The following is a 20,339-nucleotide window of genomic DNA, read 5'->3' as shown; positions in this document are numbered from 1 at the left end:
AGTCAAATCAGTCAGTAATAAGTGTGTCTGCTGTTGTTTGTGGAGTTGTTTAATGATCCTCTGCTGAGACTGAAGCTGTTTTATTTTATTTGATTTTATTTAATGTTGTAACTCAAGTCACTGTTTGTGTTTCTTGTTTCTTTTCTTCAGTAATTGTAATTATTAACAGCAGGTGTTCATCAGTGTCTGAATTCACTCATTAGTGTTCATTAAAACTGTCAGGTGAACTATATTAGTTAACTAGTGTATGAAATAGTGAACAAGGACACAAAGTGTGATTTCAAACACAGACTTCAAAACACCGAATCTGAACTCTGTTAGCTCACAGTTTTCTGCAGTTGGTTACTTTCTCGAAAACAAAAATGTTATCCAGAAAGCACTGTTTTTAACAGAATATTACTGTTTTAGTGAAAAAACATTATTTTACCGTAGAATCTGACCGTTTTTTAACAGCAATTTTTTACAGTGTAGGGCGAAAAACATCTTTGTTACATACCAGGTGAATAAGAGGCTTTCGAGAGAGCTAAGCTGCTCACACATGTTCTTTTCAACCTAAAAACGAAGAAAAGAAAACAAAATTGGCACAGAAACAAGCTACATTTTAATTGTTACAATCTATAGAGACTTTGGAAGAAATAATTGATCTGTTAAGAGTGTGTTGACAGTCTTACAGAAACCAGTAATGAGCTGCATGTGCTTTAAGAGAAATAAAGGACTCTAAACTCACATAAAGAACAAGTTCAGTGATAAATAAATAACTAAAACATTGCTAATATTAGCTCATGTCAATGTATTGACTGACCTTTACACAAATAAAACCTCAATCTGAAGTTCAGAAATTGTTTCTTTTAACGAATGATAATATATCACAGTATAATAGTATAAGACTCACATAACTATTATATAAGTGAATGTAGTTGTGTGTATTGAGACATCAGTGTGGTTTGAGTCTTCACCAAGTACACAAAAACTTCAACCAAGCAACTCTGAGAAGCTTCTACAAAAACAACACACAACTCTTGCATTACCTTTTAACCAGGCTTGGGAAAAAAAATAATTGAAATGTGTTTCATATCAAAGTACCTCAACATAATTGTATCAACATTAACTACAAAATGCAGCAGCCAAACTGAAAAATAAGCTTCAATAGTCAATAGTCCTATAAAGCAATAGCAACAAAACAAATGATGATGGCTAAATTCAACTTATTTTCCCAATACATCATTATTTCTCTGTAAAACTGGTTTGTAAAGCTGCTGAACTTCCCATCCCCCACTGTAATGTGTCTTGAGTCTTCACTGCTCGCCACTGCTCATTTGCATCTTTATACCAGCATTAATGGGGGCCAATTGAGTCTTATCCAATCACATTCCAGATCCAGTAGCTCAGCAGGGTTGTATCTATATATTCCAGGTTCCTAACAGAGGCTTCATTGGCTTATTTAGCTAAAAGAGAACAACTTTTGAGGACAAACTACGATTGTTGACTTCTACATTGCGATTATTACCAAATACCTACAAAGAAAAGCCCCCTGAGGCCATTTTTTCATCCCACTTCTTCATTGAGGACTGGAAACGTAAGTTGCACATGCTGAATTTACACTCAAATAATATCTGAATGCTAACATTATAAAATGTAAAATCTATACATGCGTGGATGCACTGTTCAACGTTGTATTTAGTCCAGCATACATGAAAAAAGTACAGAAACACAGACTTGTTCAGTTTGTATCTGATAAAAATTCTGAATCAAAGATTCCAGTTGTAGAGGAGGATTTTGAGATCAGGAAGTCCTGGAGTGTCTGTGAAATTAGACCCAGAGTTGAGCCCACAAAGTGCCAAGGAAGAGCTCATTTTAGACAAACCGGTGGAAGATAAACCAGAAGTTAGAATCCTGCGAGCTTATTTAAGCAATTATGCTTGTGGTTTTGAAGGTGATGTGTTCAACATAGATTATTGTTATTGACTTGTTTGTAATGTACCACAAAGATACAAAGACGTGGTTACATCAGTAAATGCAAGTGAATAGGTTAAAGCTATGGAAGAAGAAATGCAATTGTTAAAAGAATGCAACTTTTGCTCTCACCAACCTACCTGAAGGCAAAGGTCTAGTGGGTAAATGGGTTTTTGCAAAAACAATGTATGTTGCCAAAGAGAACTATGATAAGTCTTTTCTCCAACTGCTAACATGACTAGTGTAAGAGTGTTAATGCAAAGAAAATCTGATTGTTCATGACATGGATGTAAAAGCAGCATATTTACATGCACCAATAGAGTGTGACATTTCATAGAAAAGCCAGAATGTTATGAGGTAAAATCGAAAAGAAAAGGTGTGAGAAATGTATCAATAAGTCATGACTAAGCAAAACAAAAAAGACTTTTATTTTGGTGTGGTGTGTGATGTCATAAGACTGTGCCGCTACCGCACTGTGATTCAACTGGAGAAAGGTTTGTGTCAAAGCTTTTGCACAGATAAAAAACTGATTGATTAAAGTTTCAGGTTTTTCATTCAACGATAAATGATGTACCTGCTGTTAACAATATTATTTTAACCTTTTATACAACGTTGTTCTATCTTAATCACAGTGATGAGGACTATTATTTGAATAAAGATAGGATAAACTTTATTTGTCCACAAGAGGAAATTTGTCTTGTGCAAAAAAAAAGTTCTACACATTGCTGTAAGCGGACAATAAAATAAAAAACAAACAAACAAAACAATTAAGAACATACCTGAATAAAGTTTGAATAAAGTTACAGTAAAGTGTGTAATAAGTGTTTTAATGAAGGTTAAATTTATTAAATAGGCATAATGTCATTCTGTTCAAAGTAAACATCACTGTATATGAGAAATTGAGTACTAGTTTTAATCAGGTCATTTGTGGCTATTGTTTCTTGCTCAGACTTACTATTTTACCTGATTTTTTTGTTAATTACTCTCATATAAAGAAAGTGTTAAGGAGAAGTTATTTTGTTTCTGTTCATTGTTTTATTAATTTTAAACAGGACATTTTTTTTTGTTTTATTCATTTTAAACAGGATAAATTGTCCAAAAGCAGAGGAAAATTTCCTGCTGAAGCGACTGATCTCCACACTGTTATAAAGATGGCGTTTATTAAAGAGGAGAGTGAAGATGTGAAGATTGAAGAAACATTCACAGTCAAACAGGAAGATCTGCAGGAACAAACAGGTTAATTTTTATTCTCAAACACCAAATCTGATCCTCATTCAGATATATTTTAATAATAAGAATACTAAATTAAATCCATTCTTGCAGCCCTGAGTGTGCTGCCTAGTTCTCCTAAATGCACATAAGCACTCATTGAAAGACAGGAATGAGATTCTTTCGTCACTTGTTCTCGTGTCTTTTGTCATTCTTTTATGTGTTATTAGTTTCCCATTTTCTCTATCTTCTTAATGTTATTGCTTTTCTTGCTCTTTTACTGTTTGTAAAGCGTCCATGAGCACTGGCGCTATATAAAATAAATAAAAACAATAAATGAATAAAAGGTTTAACTGAGCCGACAATATAAAGATTTTAAAAAGTAACAGAAAAGTGTGTAATAATTGTATTACCGAAGGTTTAATTTATTAAATAGCATAATGTCATTCCATTCTAACAATACATCACTATAAAAAATGGAATACTAGTTTTAATCAGGTCATTTGTGGCTATTGTTTCTTGCTCAGACTTACTTTGATTTCTTTTTGTTATTACTTTCATATAAAGAAACTGTTGAAGCAAGTGTTGAATAGAAGTTATTTTGTTTCTGTTTATTTATTTTAAACAGGACATTTTAATTGTTTTGTTCATTTTGCTTTTCTTGTTCTTCTAAGCATCCTTGAGCATTGGCGCTATATAAAAAAGTTTAACTGAGCTGACGATATTTGACCTACAGTATTCCTAAGAAGATATCTGCTATTACAGTGATAGTGTTGGCTTAGTACTTTTCATTTGCATATGTCACATTGATCACAATTCCCTTTTTTCTCAACTTCTTTCTGGGTTAAACTTGATTTTAGTAGATGTTACTAGTTCTCACAGAAAGTATCTGAGTTAGAATTACATCATTATTATACTCTTAATACTTAATTACCAGCTATTGCGTTAAAAGTGTGTCATATGGATGCCCCCAATTTTAAATATGCGGAATTAAATAAATACTAAAATAATTAATTATTTTAAAACATTGTACAGTAATCTAAACTATATTTATGTTGTTGTGGGACGACGTGAGACAAAAGGAACAAATTATAGTGGAACTAAAACATTTTGCATTACACTGACTACAACTGGCCAACAAACCAGTCTAAAAATGACCTTTTCTGCTTAAGAAATGGATTACAGCATGCTGATGATATGCAAACATTTGAGTGTGAAGTTCGTCAGTATTGACCATATTTTTTGTGTACCAGCAGGCGCAGCCATTGAATTTTTGTATTTGACACTTTTTTTAAAGAAATCATTTTTAGATCCTAAAATCATTGTTATGCTGCTTACGCAAGGGATGATAACTCCTTTCATGGTGTAGCCTGGTTTGGAAAAGTCAAGGTTTTAAAACCGCCAAAATTTAAGTCAGAATTATTAGCCCACACCCCCATTGATTTTTTTTTCTTTTTTAAATATTTGCCAAATTGTTTTTAACAGAGTAAGGAAATTTTCACGATTGGTATGATAATATTTTTATTTCTTCTGGAGAAAGTCTTATTTTCTTTATTTCGGCTAGAATAAAAGCAGTTTTTTTAAACACCATTTTAAGGACAGAATTATTAGCCCCTTCTGAATTCTGTCTTCAACTGGATGCAAGTGTTTTTTTTTTTTTTGTTTTTTTTTTACATTTTAAGATAGTATCTCCAGCAGAAAAGATATCTAAAGATGTCATTTCAAATCGTAAAGCAATCTGTTTTTGAAACTAATGAAAACAACAGATGTCAATGATTCATTTGAATGATTTAGCCTGACATGATTACTGCTCCAAAATATAATAAATAAATATTTCTCAAAAGAAAATATTTTGTGCTTAAAGGGGAAAAAAAGTGTTTGTTTTATACCTAGACATTTAAAAGAATATATTTTAGAGCAGTAATCACAATACTGTGAAAGCATGATATTTTTATTCAAGGTTATCATACGTCAGAATCTTATACTGGCCCATGCCTAATGCTGCTTGATGTTGCAAAGTCATATTTTCTTATTTTATTATTTTTCTTTGTATGAATAAACATGAATACACTTGTTTGTAGAGCAAGTAGTGTGACCGTTTTCTACCGTTATTCCTGGTCATTTCTCCAATAGGCAACTGAAGCACTAAAACAATAGCATGTGAGATCAGGGGCTGTTTCATGAAAGTGGTTTAGAAAAGTGGAGATTAAAGTTGAAAACCTGGCTTCAGTGAGCCGAACTAATCGTCCACACTTAAATTGGTTCCATAACAGAAATTTGAAAATCATTTGATGTAACTAATCTGAGTTCAGTCAAAATAATCCAGATAACTTGCTTGTGCACGTTACTGTCATGAAACCCTGAAGGTTGAGCACAGATGCATTGATTATGTTGTGTGCTACCATGGCAACTACTTACTGTTATAGAACCTATTTAAGCCCCTAGGGGTTATAAAATAATCCTGGGTTTTCATTAACAGACGTTTCACATTGGCAAACCCTGGGTTAACATTATTATTTGTATATTTAAGATGCCACTGTCCCTGATTGGACAAACAGCAGGTAACCTTCTGAGATGGCATTTCTGCATCTTGGCAGGTATATAAAATGTCACGACGTAGGTCTTCAGCTAAGCTTCTTTGGCTTAGTCTCTTTATTCATCAAGGGTCGCCACAGCTGAATGAACTACCAACTTATCCAGCATATGTTTTAAACCAGCTTCAACTCAGTACTAGGAAATATTTGCATAAGTTATATACAATAATGCAAACTCACAAATAGAAGAGTAAATTATGCGTACTTGCTATGAACATGCAGGATTTGCTCCAATCGGGTTTTCCAAGCAAGTTTAAAATGTTTAAATCATGTGGAAGATACACATGAGGGAATTTAACACGAGTAATCCTGAGCGAGTGCATTTGATCATTTGCATTTAAAGCCACAGGCGCAAAAAGAGCTTGGTTTTCCTTCAGACCACCAAAATTAAATATTCTCAAAGGAATATGATCTGATTTTGAGCCAAAACCTCAGACACATTCTGGGAACACCAAAGACTTATTTTCAAAAAAAAAAATAATAATAATATTAATAAGTTTTTCTTTAAAAAAAAAAAAAAATAATAATAATAAAGGTTTATAATAGGAACCCTTTAAAGATATTTATGAAACAGAAATGAAAATAGCCTCACCATTTACTGTACCTCTTGTGGTTTTTAACCTTTATGGGGTTTGTTGATTCTGTTGAACACAAAAGAAGATATTGTGAAAACAAATGTTAGCTTTCTTTGTGTTCCAGAAGAAAGGAATTGTTTAAAAGCTAATGAGAGAGTAAATGGTATGGTCATTTATATTTGTGGGTGAAACATCCATTTCATGCTTATCGCTTTGAGTCTTCATACTAAAGTTAACTTCTTTTTTTTAAGACCTGATGTTGCTGAAAGAAAAGACTCATCAACAGAATGAAATGGAAGAGAAACAGCAAGACATGACGACTGATGAAAAACCTACACTGACGAAAAAGACTTTGTCACGTGGAAGACCTCGGAAATCCAAACCTAGGTGTAATTTCAGCTGTAAACAATGTGGAAAAAGTTTCAGTCAGAAGCCAAAGCTTGATGTTCACATAAGAGATCACACTAGGGAGAAAGCTTATACTTGCAAACAGTGTGGAAAGAGCTTCTATAATACAAGAAACCTAACAGTGCACATGAGAATTCACACTGGAGAAAGGCCGTACACATGCCAACAGTGTGGGAAAAGCTTCCATAAAACAGGAAACTTAACAGTGCACTTGAGAATTCACACTGGAGAGAGGCCATACACATGCCAACAGTGTGGGAAAAGCTTTCAAACTACAGGAAACTTAACAGTGCACATGAGAATTCACACTGGGGAGAAGCCTTACTCTTGCCCTCAGTGTGGAAAAAGTTATAGTCAAAATAGCAACCTTGAAGTCCACATGAGAACTCACAATGGAGGAAGAACTTTTGTTTGCACACAGTGTGGTAAAAGTTTTGTTAAAAAACAAAATCTTGACCTCCACATGAGGATTCACACTGGAGAGAAACCTTACACATGCACAGAGTGTGGTAAAAGTTTCCCATATAAAAGCACACTCAAACACCACATGATAGTTCACACCGGAGAGAAGCCGTTTGCATGTGCGCAGTGTGGAAAGAGCTTCACATGTAATGCTAACCTCAGGAACCACATGAATGGTCACACTGGAACCATAGTGTTCACATGTGATCTGTGTGGAAAGAGTCTCACACACAAATACTCCATAAAGAACCACATGAAGACTCACTCAGGAGAGCGTTTTATATGCATTGAGTGTGGAAAGGGCTTTAAACATAAAAGAAGCCTCAGCAATCACATGGAGCTTCACAATGGAGAGCAGAGTCCTCAAAATTAAGGCCTTGTCCACACAAACATGAGTATATGCATAACAGCAGCCTTTTCATGTAGTTTGGCTGTTAATTGACGTGAGGTTTATTTATAAACTACTTTCGAGAGGATCACATGCTTATGATTGTCCACGGCTGGTTCCACATTAACCAACACATGATTCACCAATCAGACGATTCCTAACTCACTATAAATAACCAGAGTTTCTAACCTTAGTTATCTTTATCTTGAGGAATTCCCCTCCCACCCCTACTCCTCCTCCTTTCTAGAATGGGCAACACAGCAGCCCAGTGATTAGTATTGTTGCCTCACAGAAAGATTGTCACAGCAAGAAGAGCCCTCACTGAACTGGTTGATATTTGTGGAGAGTTTGCTTATTCTCCCCATGCTCACATGGGTTTTCCTCAGTTTCCTTCCACAGCCCAAAAACACGTAACCTAAGTAAACTGAACATTCTAAATTGGCACCGTAGTCAAGCTCTTAGAAGCCATATATCTCCCTTTAGCCATCTGGATATCTGTCATTAGAACAGAAACAAGTCGGGGGAGTTCATCAAGATCTACCTGAGCTCATACTCCTCTCTCACCCTGCTTACGAGAGGTAGCCCGGGGCTGGAGGATGATTGTTACGGTCCGTGGGAGTTTGTATTTTTGTGCCTTCTCCCTCTATGTTTTGCTTATCTCCCTTCGCTCTCTTCGCATCTCCTCGACTGTCATTCGCTCTTTGTCTCGCCCTATCACCTTTTGTTCCGCTACTTTTTCTCTACTAGGTACCTGCTGATTGGATCCCGAGCCTGTCACTCCTCATTAGGGCGTTTCCTCGTGGACCAATTGGATTTCGTTCCACGGACTTTAAATTCGACCGGCCCGCCTTGTTTTTCAGAGTGCTATGTGTGTGCGTGTTGGTTTGTGTTCGCTTGCTGCTATTCATAATGTATGCTTTGTTCTGTGTTTCTGAATAACTACATCGATGTAAATTAAGTCATGGTTAAATAGTTTATCATTCTTTTTTGGGGAAAAGGAAATAATTTACTAAGCCGCGCAACATACATTTTGCCCGTAGGTAACTTCAATGTTCAGAAACACTAGGTAAGTGGGTGAGCGCCACATTTTGTATTTTTGCTTATTATTTCAGGGAGTTTAGGTGTTGCTTCGCAAACGCTGAAGATTTTGGTTTCTTTTTCACATTTTGATTTTTATTAGTAAGTTTAGAGGGGGATCTTGTGTTCTAGTTTAGGTGGCTTTTGGTTTTGTTTAGTTCTTTGCTTTGGCGCCACTCTAGTTCCTTTTTCCCCTATAACTTTTGATTGTATTTCTTCTTCTTTTCTTCTTCTTCTTCTTATTATTATATATACATTGTACAAAGCGCACACATGTAAGCCTCTTTTTTGTTGGCTTCATTTTTCTTCTCCTCATAAAAGGAATAAATGAATTGAATGTAAATTTTGGTGTCCTGGTGTATTTTCCATCCATCTACTCAGAAATAATTTAATATTATAAGTGTTATGTTTATTTTCCCCAGACAACTTAATTAAACCGTAACATTTAATGATTTCTCAAATTTCATCATATACTTGCTTTAAAATCCAAGATAAAATATCTTTAAAAACAATATAAAATTCACTTCCCAACCCATCTATTCCTGGACTTTTCTTTTTGTTCAATCCACTAATTGCTCTTTTTATTTCTTCTTCTCTTATCTCCTCGTCACATTCTCTTTTTTCCCCTTCTTCTACTCTTGATTTTATTAGCTTTAGTAATTCCCCTTTTTCTTTTTCTTTTATCCCCTCTGTGCAAAACAATTTCTCATAATATGATCTTATTTCTTCCAAAATCTCCTCATGTTGTTCTACTATGTTCCCATTTTTGCTCCTTATTTCTCTAATCATTTCTGACTTCTCTCTTCTCTTCTCTAGATCAAAGAAAAATTTAGTGCACTTTTCCCCCTCTACTGTAAATTTTGCTTTGCTTCTTAATCTTGCACCTTCAAATTTCTCCTCCTCCATTTCTTTCAGTCTTCCTTGCAGTTCTTTTATCTTTTGTATATTTTTTCCATTCTCATTTTTCAATTCGTTTTCTAGTTTTTCTTTCAGCTCCTTTTCCTTATATTTTTTACAATTTTGTAATTGTCTACAATATTTTATCGTAAACTTTTTAACTAAATACTTCACGTTCTCCCACCACATTCTTTTGTCCTTATTATAGATTTCATTCCCTTTTTTCTTTTGAATAATTTCCTTTACACTTAAAACATAGTCTTCATTCTTTAAAATCGCTGTGTTTAAAACCCATACCCCTGGCCCTCTTTTCGCATTACTCCAGTCTAGCTTCATAAAAAGTGGCTTATGGTCACTCAGACTTGTTTCTTCATATTTAATCTTGTTTATAAACCCTTCAACATTTCTTGTGCATAAAATAAAATCAATTCTTGTTTGACAACAAAAATTCCCCACTATCTGTCTTCTTGAGTACTCTTTTGTCTGTTCATTCCTTTCTCTCCACACATCAATTAAATTCATTTCCTCCATCAATATTTTCAGTTCTTTTCTCCCCTTATCCGTTTTAAAAACCATTCCCTCAGCCATTTCTAATTTACTAAAAACAGTGTTAAAATCACCCATGATAATAACTCTTTCGTGTTTCTTTAAATAATTTCTAAGTACATTAAAATACTCTTTTTTTTTTGTTCTCCTCTGTTGGGGCGTGAACATTCACCATAATTACTTTTTTCTTTTCATACTCCATTTCACATATCATACACTTTCCCTCTTTGTCATTATAGATTGTTTTACATAAAACCCCACCTTTTTCCTTTAATAAAATTGCAACTCCTCTCCCTAGCCTCCCATCCCCATTATTGTATAACATTTCCCCACTCCACCTTTTTCTTATTTCCTTCATGCATTCTTCCCTCCAGTTTGTCTCTTGTAGTAAAATCAAATCTTCTTGTTTACACATTTCTTTCACTTTTTCAAATTTCCTGATGTCTAAAAGCCCTCTTGCATTAAAAGACACAATTCCTAAAACCATAAAAAATATAAAAACATTCATAAAAGACATAAAAACATTCATAAAAAACATCATCTCAGTCCATGTCTTCCAAGCCCTTTAGCAACTCATACTTATTTGCGCATTCAATTTCTTCATCTTTTAGCAGTTTTTATCTTGCAGTCTCTAAATTAGGTTTTATCTTTAACGATCTTCTTCTTTTTGCTGATTTCCCCTGTGTCTCTTTGTTTCCATCCTTTTGTAAATGTCCCTCTAAATCGGCTTGCTCGTCATTACTTTGGCCTTTTGTCTACTCTGTGTCCAATGCCTTTTGAAAACTGTCTGTGATGTCCATTTGTGTCCAAAATGTGTCTTCCTGTTGTCCTTGATTCAAGTCTTTATTATTCGAATCGCTCAATTCTGCTGCTTCCAAAACACTCTTTAAACTTTCAGTCATATCCATTTGTGTCCATGTTGTCCCTTCCTGTTCAGTGACTCTGTCTATTCCATTAGTCTCATTCTCTTGTAGTTTTTCACTTTCAGATTCTGTACTTTTTTCTTGTGTTGTTGTTTTGTCCTCTGACTGGATATTGTCTCCTTCATACATCTGCCTGCCCACCTGCTGCTCTACCTCCTCCTCCTCTTCCCCAATCCAACATTCACATTTATTTAAAACCTTATTACAATCCGGGCACTTTACAGCAGTGCAAAACTTTGCAAAGTGCCCCCTTTCCTCGCACTTATAGCACCTAAAATCAGGACAGTCTTTTACCACATGATCTGGGCTCAAGCACAGCCTGCACGTTTTCACCTGATGACTTTGCATCACCCTGAAGTATTGTGGACCTTCTGCTGTCTCTATTCTTGTGCTGTACGGGAAGGACGCCACTTCTTTGGGGAATCTGGTTTTCACAAACCTCATCCCATCTTCAATATTTGTGCCCGGATAAAACCTTCTTTTAATTTTTTAAATGGGACAAACTCCCCAATGATCCAATTTGTCTAAAATATTTTTATCAGCAACATAGACAGGCAGATGCATGAAGGAGACAACATAATCACGGTTTTGTAGCCTCTTAACTGCACAGTTTATCCCTTTAATAGTCAATTTGTCCGTTAACTCATAAGCAACATCCCTGAGTGGGCTTGAACCACCTACCTTTCAGTTAACAGCTGAACGCGCTAACCGATTGCGCCACAGAGACTTATAAAAAAGTCACCTACAGTGGTAGAAAGGCGGAACTTTGTCTCAAAAGGTCTGCTATATGAACCCTAATGTAAGTTTGTTGAGAGTGAGAGAGAAAAGTAACAGAAACGCCCAACGTGGGGCTCGAACCCACGACCCTGAGATTAAGAGTCTCATGCTCTACTGACTGAGCTAGCCGGGCTGATAAGAAATTCTTTCAAGAGCTAGACAACGTTTACAGTAATACCTTCCCTACCCGTGACAATCTTCTGCTAAATCCTGATTTCATCTTGTAACGCTGGACAGAATGTGGCCCATGATATATGCCCACTGCACGTGTTGCAAGGCAGCAAAATGCAGAATTCGGCCCTGCGTGGGCTTGAAACACCACCCTTTCAGTTAACAGCCGAACACGCTAACCTATTGCGCCACAGAGACTAAGGGAAAGGTCACCTACAGTGGTAGAAAGGCGGAACTTTGTCTCAAAAGGTCTGCTATATGAACCCTATTGTAAGTTTGCTGAGAGAGAGAGAAAAGTAACAGAAATGCCTAACGTGGGGCTCAAACCCACGACCCTGAGATGAAGAATCTCATGCTCTACCGACTGAGCTAGCCAGGTTAATGTAAAGCTATTTCAAGAGCTAGACACTGTTTAAAGTAATACCCTCCCTACCCGTGACAATCTTCTGCTAAATCTTGATTTCATCTTGTAACGCTGGACAGAATGTGGCCCATGATATATGCCCAGTGCACGTGTTAGCAGTTGCAAGGCAGCAAAATGCAGAATTCGTCCCTGCGTAAGCTTGATCAACAACCTTTCAGTTAACAGCCGAACACGCTAACCGATTGCGCTACAGAGACTTAGGGAAAAGACACCTACAGTGGTAGAAAGGCGGAACTTTGTCTCAAAAGGTCTGCTATACGAACCCTAATGTAAGTTTGCTGAGAGAGAGAGAGAAAAGTAACAGAAATGCCCAACGAGGGGCTCAAACCCACGACCCTGAGATGAAGAATCTCATGCTCTACCGACTGAGCTAGCCAAGGTTGATGAGAAGCTGTTTCAAGAGCTAGACACTGTTTACAGTAATACCTTCCCTACCCGTGAGAATATTCTGCTATATTCTGATTTCATCTTGTAACGCTGGACAGAATGTGGCCCAGGATATATGCCCAGTGCACGTGTTAGCAGTTGTAAGGCAGCAAAATGCCTAATTCGTCCCTGGGTGGGCTTGAACCACCAACCTTTCAGTTAACAGCCGAACGCGCTAACCGATTGCGCCACAGAGACTTAGGGAAAAGTCACCTACAGTGGTAAAAAGGCGTAACTTTGTCTCAAAAGGTCTGCTATATGAACCCTAATGTAAGTTTGTTGAGAGTGAGAGAGAAAAGTAACAGAAAAGCCCAACGTGGGGCTCGAACCCACGACCCTAAGATTAAGAGTCTCATGCTCTACCGACTGAGCTAGCCGGGCTGATGAGAAACTCTTTCAAGAACTAGACACTATTTTCTGTAATAACTTCCCTACCTTTGAAAATCTTCTGCTAAATCCTGATTTCATCTTGTAACGCTGGACAGAATGTGGCCCAGGTTATATGTCCAGTGCGCGTGTTAGCAGTTGCAAGGCAGCAAAATGCCTAATTCGTCCCTGGGTGGGGTTGAACCACCAACCTTTCAGTTAACAGCCGAACGCGCTAACCTATTGCGCCACAGAGACTGAGTTAGAAGTCACCTACAGTGGTAGAAAGGCGGAACTTTGTCTCAAAAGGTCTGCTATAAGAACCCTAATGTAAGTTTGTTGAGAGAGAGAGAGAAAAGTAACAGAAACGCCCAACGAAGGGCTCAAACCCACGACCCTGAGATGAAGAATCTCATGCTCTATCGACTGAGCTTGCCAGGTTGATGAGAAGCTGTTTCAAGAGCTAGACACTGTTTACAGTAATACCTTCCCTACCCGTGAGAATATTCTGCTAAATCCTGATTTCATCTTGTAACGCTGGACAGAATGTGGCCCAGGACATATGCCTAGTGCACGTGTTAGCAGTTGCAAGGCAGCAAAATGCCTAATTCGTCCCTGGGTGGGCTGGAACCACCAACCTTTCAGTTAACAGCCGAACGCGCTAACCGATTGCGCCACAGAGACTTAGGGAAAAGTCACCTACAGTGGTAGAAAGGCGGAACCTTGTTTCAAAAGGTCTGCTATATGAAGCCTAATGAAAGTTTGCTGAGAGAGAGGCAACAGAAACACCCAACGTGGGGCTCGAACCCACGACCCTGAGAATAAGAGTTTCATGCTCTACTGACTGACCTAGCCGGCTGAGCTCGTTTAAGAGCTAGACACCGTTTTCTGTAATACCTTCCCTACCCGTGACAATCTTCTGCTAAATCCTGATTTCATCTTGTAACGCTGGACAGAATGTGGCCCAGGATATATGCCCAGTGCACGTGTTAGCAGTTGCAAGGCAGCAAAATGTCTAATTCGTCCCTGGGTGGGGTTGAACCACCAACCTTTCAATTAACAGCCAAACGCGCTAACCTATTGCGCCACAGAGACTTAGGGAAAGGTCACCTACAGTGGTAGAAAGGCGGAACTTTGTCTCAAAAGGTCTGCTATACAAACCCTAATGTAAGTTTGTTGAGAGTGAGAGAGAAAAGTAACAGAAACGCCCAACGTGGGGCTCGAACCCACGACCCTGAGATTAAGAGTCTCATGCTCTACCGACTGAGCTAGCCGGGCTGATGAGAAACTCTTTCAAGAACTGGACACTGTTTTCTGTAATAACTTCCCTACCTTTGAAAATCTTCTGCTAAATCCTGATTTCATCTTGTAACGCTGGACAGAATGTGGCCCAGGATATATGTCCAGTGCACGTGTTAGCAGTTGCAAGGCAGCAAAATGCTTAATTCGCCCCTGGGTGGGCTTGAACCACCAACCTTTCAGTTAACAGTTGATTGCGCTAACTGATTGCACCACACAAACTTAGTAAAAAGTCACCTACAGTGGTAGAAAGGCGGAACTTTGTTTCAAAAGGTCTGCTATATGAAGCCTAATGAAAGTTTGCTGAGAGAGAGGCAACAGAAACACACAACGTGGGGCTCGAACCCACAACCCTGAGAATAAGAGTCTCATGCTCTACTGACTGACCTAGCCGGCTGAAGCTCGTTTAAGAGCTAGAGACCGTTTTCTGTAATACCTTCCCTACCCGTGACAATCTTCTGCTAAATCCTGATATTATCTTGTAACGCTGGACAGAATGTGGCCCAGCATATATGCCCAGTGCACGTGTTAGCAGTTGCAAGGCAGCAAAATGCCTAATTCGTCCCTGGGTGGGGTTGAACCACCAACCTTTCAGTTAACAGCCAAACTCGCTAACCTATTGCGCCACAGAAACTGAGTAAGAAGTCACCTACAGTGGTAGAAAGGCGGAACTTTGTTTCAAAAAGGTCTGCTATAAGAACCCTAATGAAAGTTTGCTGAGAGAGAGAGAGGCAACAGAAACACCCAACGCGGGGCTCGAACCCACGACCTTGAGATTAAGGGTTTCATGCTCTACCAACTGAATTAGCCGGCTGAAGCTCGTTTAAGAGCTAGACACCGTTTACAGTAATACCTTCCCTACCCGTGACAATCTTCTGCTAAATCCTGATTTCATCTTGTAACGCTGGACAGAATGTGGCCCAGGTAATATGCCCAGTGCACGTGTTAGCAGTTGCAAGGCAGCAAAATGCCTAATTTGATTCTAGGTGGGCTTGAACCACCAACCTTTCAATTGACAGCCGAACGCGCTAACAGATTGCGCCACAGAGACTTAGGGAAAGGTCACCTACAGTGGTAGAAAGGCGTAACTTTGTCTCAAAAGGTCTGCTATATGAACCCTAATGTAAGTTTCCTGAGAGAGAGAGAGAAAAGTAACAGAAACGCCCAACGTGGGGCTCGAACCCAGGACTCTGAGATTAAGAGTCTTATGCTCTACTGTTGGAATATCTTGCCAATTCCATACGTGTTCAATAAGAAAAGGTCTGGAGAGGGTTTTCTTCAATGCTAAAAATATTAGTAATTTATTAGATACAAATGAATAATTCGATGACAGAGCTCTGGGTTACGTTACCCCAATGGAATACAAGAATTACATTCAAGATGTTCGCAACTAACATACATTTCCTGACTCCAGCATATATACACAACTGACCTTAACAGGTGGAGTTTTGGTTTAACGTCACTTATCAGTCATTCTGCAGTCCCTTGGCCCTTTGTTACCCCTGGACATTACTTCCTCTTTCTGCAACCTTTCTCTGCATACCAGAACTGAACACTTCCGTGCATCTTTAATATATTTCACACTTCTACAAGCATCATGACAACTTGTGACATGTCTAGACTATAGTTCTGGAACAAACCTAAATTTATTCTTATTCTGCTTTTTCCACTTGTCAGCAGTTCTTCTAAAAAGTATGCAGCACAGTAAAAAAGAGGAAGTTTTTCTGGTCAAGATGTTTTATAATACAATAGAAAAGATTGATTAATCTGTTGTTAGTCTAAACATTTTCCTAATAAAACACAAAAGTAATGAAAATAAATTCCTTTTCTCTAACAATTCCCCTTTTCTGCTCCTCTCTGGAGCAGACAAAAACAAAAACAGATAATCAAATCTCCACAAAAATGTCCCATTGTCATTACTGCAGGCCTTTGCCTAAATCTTTGTTTTACCTCTTATTCAAAACAATCGTTAACATCCTAGTGCTCATTCATTATGTTAGATGATGCCTATAACCCCTTTCAACTAAATTTCTTTAACTTTTTTACATTCAGTTTATAATTTCTACACTCTTGGTTCTCCTCTTCAGTGGTGCAGTCTCTTCCCTCTTGAAGTCACTGCGATATCTTCTTTTAATAAGGATTTTATTTGCTATATTTAGGCTTATTACTCCCAACACTCTTATTAACTTCCAATTAATCAATCATTAAAATTTTCCATTCTTATATACTTTATCAATAAAGGTAATTTTTTCTTCTTCTTCCCCAACAAAATTAGAATAAGAATGACAATAATAAAAATTTAAACAAAATTTAAAAACTCCAACATAAAAAAATAAAAATCTGATTAAAAGGAAATCCACACCCATAAAGATATGCTCTAATTAAAAATCCCACTGTATAATTACGATCAAAGATCAACACCTGTGAAAACACATGTGATTGGAATTAGAAATCCACTAATACAAAATTATAATCCCCATGAATAGTTCAAACTGAATTTCAACATTTTAAATTTATTACAGCACAAAAATTACAATTGAGATTTAGGATGAAAAATCAACAACTTCAAAGTAGGATTCAACTCAACAATTATTAAAATGAAAGATTCAGAACTTAATCGTAACAATGTTATTAAACTAACAACTCAAACTCGTCACCAAATGATTAAAACCAAAATTCAAACATATTTAAACTAGATTCCTTTTTTTTTCTCAATGTCTTAAAATGGGAAAATCAAAAACACAACAATGTGATTAAAATAATAAAAAAAAAATCTTAAGAATCTCTTCAAATAAAAGACTCAAAAACCACAATGGCTTAAAATAAAAATCTTAAAGTGTCTTTAAATTAAAGATTTAAACACAACAATGGCTCAAACTAAAATAATCTTCAAAAATGTGTTCAAATAAAAGAATCTTAAAATCCTCTTCAAATAAAAGAATCTTAAACTCATAATGATGTGTTTAAAATAAAATAATCTTAAAATGTCTTAAAATAAAAGATTATGAAAAACATACAAATGTCTTAAAATAAAAGATAAAAAGCATAAAAATTTCTTAAATTAAAAGATAATAAAAAATATAAAGAATGTCTTCACATAAAATATAAAAAAATAATATGTCTAAAATAAAAGTATAAAAATAATTAAAAAAACTTACGTGTGTAAAATAAAATAAAATAATTTTAAAATGTGATTATTTATTTAATTTTTCCTAAATTTTCTCCAATCAAATTTGTCCAGTTAATTAATTCATTTTCTTTAAGGCTTAGTTCCTTTATTAATCTAGGGCCACCAAAGTGGAATGAATCTTCAACTTATTCATCAAATGTTTTACACAGCGTATGCCCTTCCAGCTGTAACCCATCTCTGAGAAACGTCCATACACACTTAATCACACACTTTCTGTCAGATTGTGATATGCTAGTAAATCACACTGCAAATTTTAGATAGTAGATTTAACTACCTTAGAGTTAAAATTAACACTCCCTCAGAGTTTATATGGGAACCACTATAAGTGTTAAAAATAACACTTTTGAAAGTGTTAACATTGTCAACAGCAAGAGAGTGTTAATTAGCAAACTCTTATTGTGTAAAATATCTGTTACATTTCCGAAAAAATACCAGCAGCTGTGGTTGCCAGAATCTTTCTGTGAAAAACATGGAATATTTATATAACTGTATAAATTTACAAAAAAATAACCATATTTCATGAACTAATATAATGTTCAGTTTACAAAATCATAGCTTAGTGCAAAAATATGTAAAGTCTTTAGATGCAATAATGTTTTCATGTGTGATTGCAATTAGCAAACAGATTTTGACTGCATTAGTAACTACACAGTTACCTTTAAACAAAAGAAGCTGCAGCATAACATCAAATACTCTCAGTTCATCTTGGACTTGAACAGAGACGCTATTATCCTCCACAATGGTGACACAAAAACCGTTTAGCTGTTTTTCTTTTTTCATTTTTAGATTTTACGGAAAAATACCAGCAGCTGTGGTTGCCAGTAATCTGCATTTTTAACATTCATAAATTCAGTTTACAGAATATTTCTGTTAAAAACACATTCCACTGTCTGTATTTTTTAATCAAACTCATACTGCAAATTTTAGATTTGGTAGATTTAACTACCTTAGAGTTAAAATTAACACTCCCTCAGTGTTTATATGGGAACCACTATAAGTGTTAAAATAACACTTTTGAAAGTGTTAATTAGCAAACTCTTATTGTGTAAAATATCTGTAAAATGTCTGTCAAAATACTGGCAGCAGTGGTTGCCAGTAATCTGCTGTTTTCAACATTTTACATTCGTAAATTCAGTTTCCAGAATATTTCTGTTAAAAATACATCCCATAGTCTGTATTTTTCATTCGAACACACTTAAGCCCTAAATTCCAGAGCAAAATCCTAACTATTGTCCTCCCTACAGAGGGCTGAACACTCAGACAGTGATGAAGTTAATGAGACAATTATGTGTCTAATTATAGGAGGATTAAGAATGATTGATGAACGACTGTTAACAAGCAGAATCACTGAAGGAAAGGAAAACACAAGCCAAAATCAAAGATGAAATCAACTGAGAGAAAAAAAAACTCTAAATAAAATAATAATCAATAAAAATAAAACAAATTACACAATAAAAAAAAAATATTTATCAACATCTTTAAAAAAAAACTCATCACATTCAACAACTTATCATTACTGACCTTTGACTTTATTTCTATCATGTGAACAAAAGCTCTTAATAAAATTTCTGTTGTTCATTTGAAGTCACCATGATGGAGGACAGAGTCTGCTTTAGTCAGGCTCTTCAACTTCTTGTTATAATTTTCATTTCATTTTGGCTGCTATAGTTAGTGTTAATCACACTAATAATACATATAGCATGGAAAATCAAAAGAAAATTAAAGTGTCAGTCTGAAGAGATTGTTTATGATATCTTAGCCATCCTTTCCTGCTTGTTTTTTGATTCAGTATCATATTAATTATGTGTGAAAAATAAATAATATACATAAACGAAACCACTGAAGCTCCAAGAATTAATGACTTTATAACAGGTTTAAAAACACCATTTACAATGAGAATGTTTGATCTATTGCGGAACTCAAAAACACACAGACATCAATAATTAGTCTTTGAATCTCAATGATGGTGACAAACAAAAAAATAAAAATCAAGTAAAAAAAATAAAACACTACTGAAATATCACCTCCCAAAAACAACACAAAAGAAAAGAAAAGATAGAGATTGTACGAACATAAAGCTGCATAATTTATTCATGCTGCAATGCATGCTGGGCGCTTTATACTATGCTGGCACCCAGCATGCATTGCGACATGAACTATGCAGCTTTTCTTTTTAGCAACCACGGTTGAGGTACATATCCTGATTCTTGATGTCTGTGTGTCATATTGCACAAGTTGGAGCTTGAATGTTTAGTGCATGACACTAATTATTAATTGCATCTTAGTTGTATCATCTATGAAGAGCAGCAGACTGCCAGTAGTATTGTCCCATGCAGTTTTAATGCAACTATATTTGCATATTTTTATCAATCAACTTATTAAACACTTGAAATTATACCTATACAATAAAGCATAAACAGTATAGTTTCTCTTGACCTTTCTTGCTATAGCTGATGACTTTAAGAACACACAGCTGTTACAGTCAGAGAACCATTATGATACAAGTGTAAAGCTTCAAGAGCTCAAATAAGCAGCCTCTGATCTCCATGATGGTGAGGTCAAATGAAATATTTTTAATAAAAAAATATTCTTACTGAAATGAAGTCAAACTATAATCAGTGAAGCTGCTTATGCTATTATTTAATGGAGTTGTT

At 36.0% G+C, this 20,339-nt stretch overlaps 1 protein-coding gene, 1 long non-coding RNA gene and 2 other non-coding genes across 6 annotated transcripts in view; 2 read left to right on the top strand and 2 right to left on the bottom strand.

The window, feature by feature from the left end:
- Positions 1 to 20,339, top strand: part of LOC147845150 (uncharacterized) — a 180,450-nt gene that overhangs the window by 68,190 nt on the left and 91,921 nt on the right. The gene's annotated exons all lie outside the window — the stretch shown is intronic.
- Positions 1,432 to 9,009, top strand: znf995 (zinc finger protein 995). Of its 3 annotated transcripts, none has more exons than XM_087250330.1 (3): positions 1,432 to 1,576; positions 3,039 to 3,189; positions 6,583 to 9,009. In XM_087250330.1, exons 2-3 carry the CDS (start codon positions 3,105 to 3,107, stop codon positions 7,572 to 7,574), a joined length of 1,077 nt encoding a protein of 358 aa, XP_087106456.1. In that variant the 5' UTR covers positions 1,432 to 1,576; positions 3,039 to 3,104; the 3' UTR covers positions 7,575 to 9,009. The 3 variants fall into 3 exon arrangements, with proteins under 3 accessions (XP_087106456.1, XP_088506735.1, XP_088506736.1); XM_088650609.1 differs by lacking the exon at positions 1,432 to 1,576 and adding an exon at positions 2,421 to 2,447; XM_088650610.1 differs by lacking the exon at positions 1,432 to 1,576 and adding an exon at positions 2,421 to 2,447 and having other exon boundaries at positions 3,006 to 3,189.
- trnan-guu (transfer RNA asparagine (anticodon GUU)) lies at positions 12,955 to 13,028 on the bottom strand. Its single transcript has one exon. It is a non-coding gene; the product is annotated as a tRNA-Asn (tRNA).
- On the bottom strand, positions 14,402 to 14,474 carry trnak-cuu (transfer RNA lysine (anticodon CUU)). The gene has a single exon. It is a non-coding gene; the product is annotated as a tRNA-Lys (tRNA).

This window comes from Danio rerio, chromosome 4 (assembly GCF_052040795.2).
Source record: "Danio rerio strain M-AB ecotype USA chromosome 4, GRCz13ab, whole genome shotgun sequence".
Lineage (NCBI taxonomy): Eukaryota > Metazoa > Chordata > Actinopteri > Cypriniformes > Danionidae > Danio > Danio rerio.
The sequence above is the reverse complement of the archived record's forward strand: the minus strand, read 5'-3'. Positions and strand labels throughout refer to the sequence as shown.

Coding starts and splice junctions, on each gene's coding strand:
- znf995 (XM_087250330.1), top strand. CDS start 3,105: ATGGCGTTTATTAAAGAGGAGAGTGAAGATGTGAAGATTGAAGAAACA. Junction 3,190..6,582: donor AGATCTGCAGGAACAAACAG/GTTAATTTTTAT, acceptor CTTTTTTTTAAG/ACCTGATGTTGCTGAAAGAA.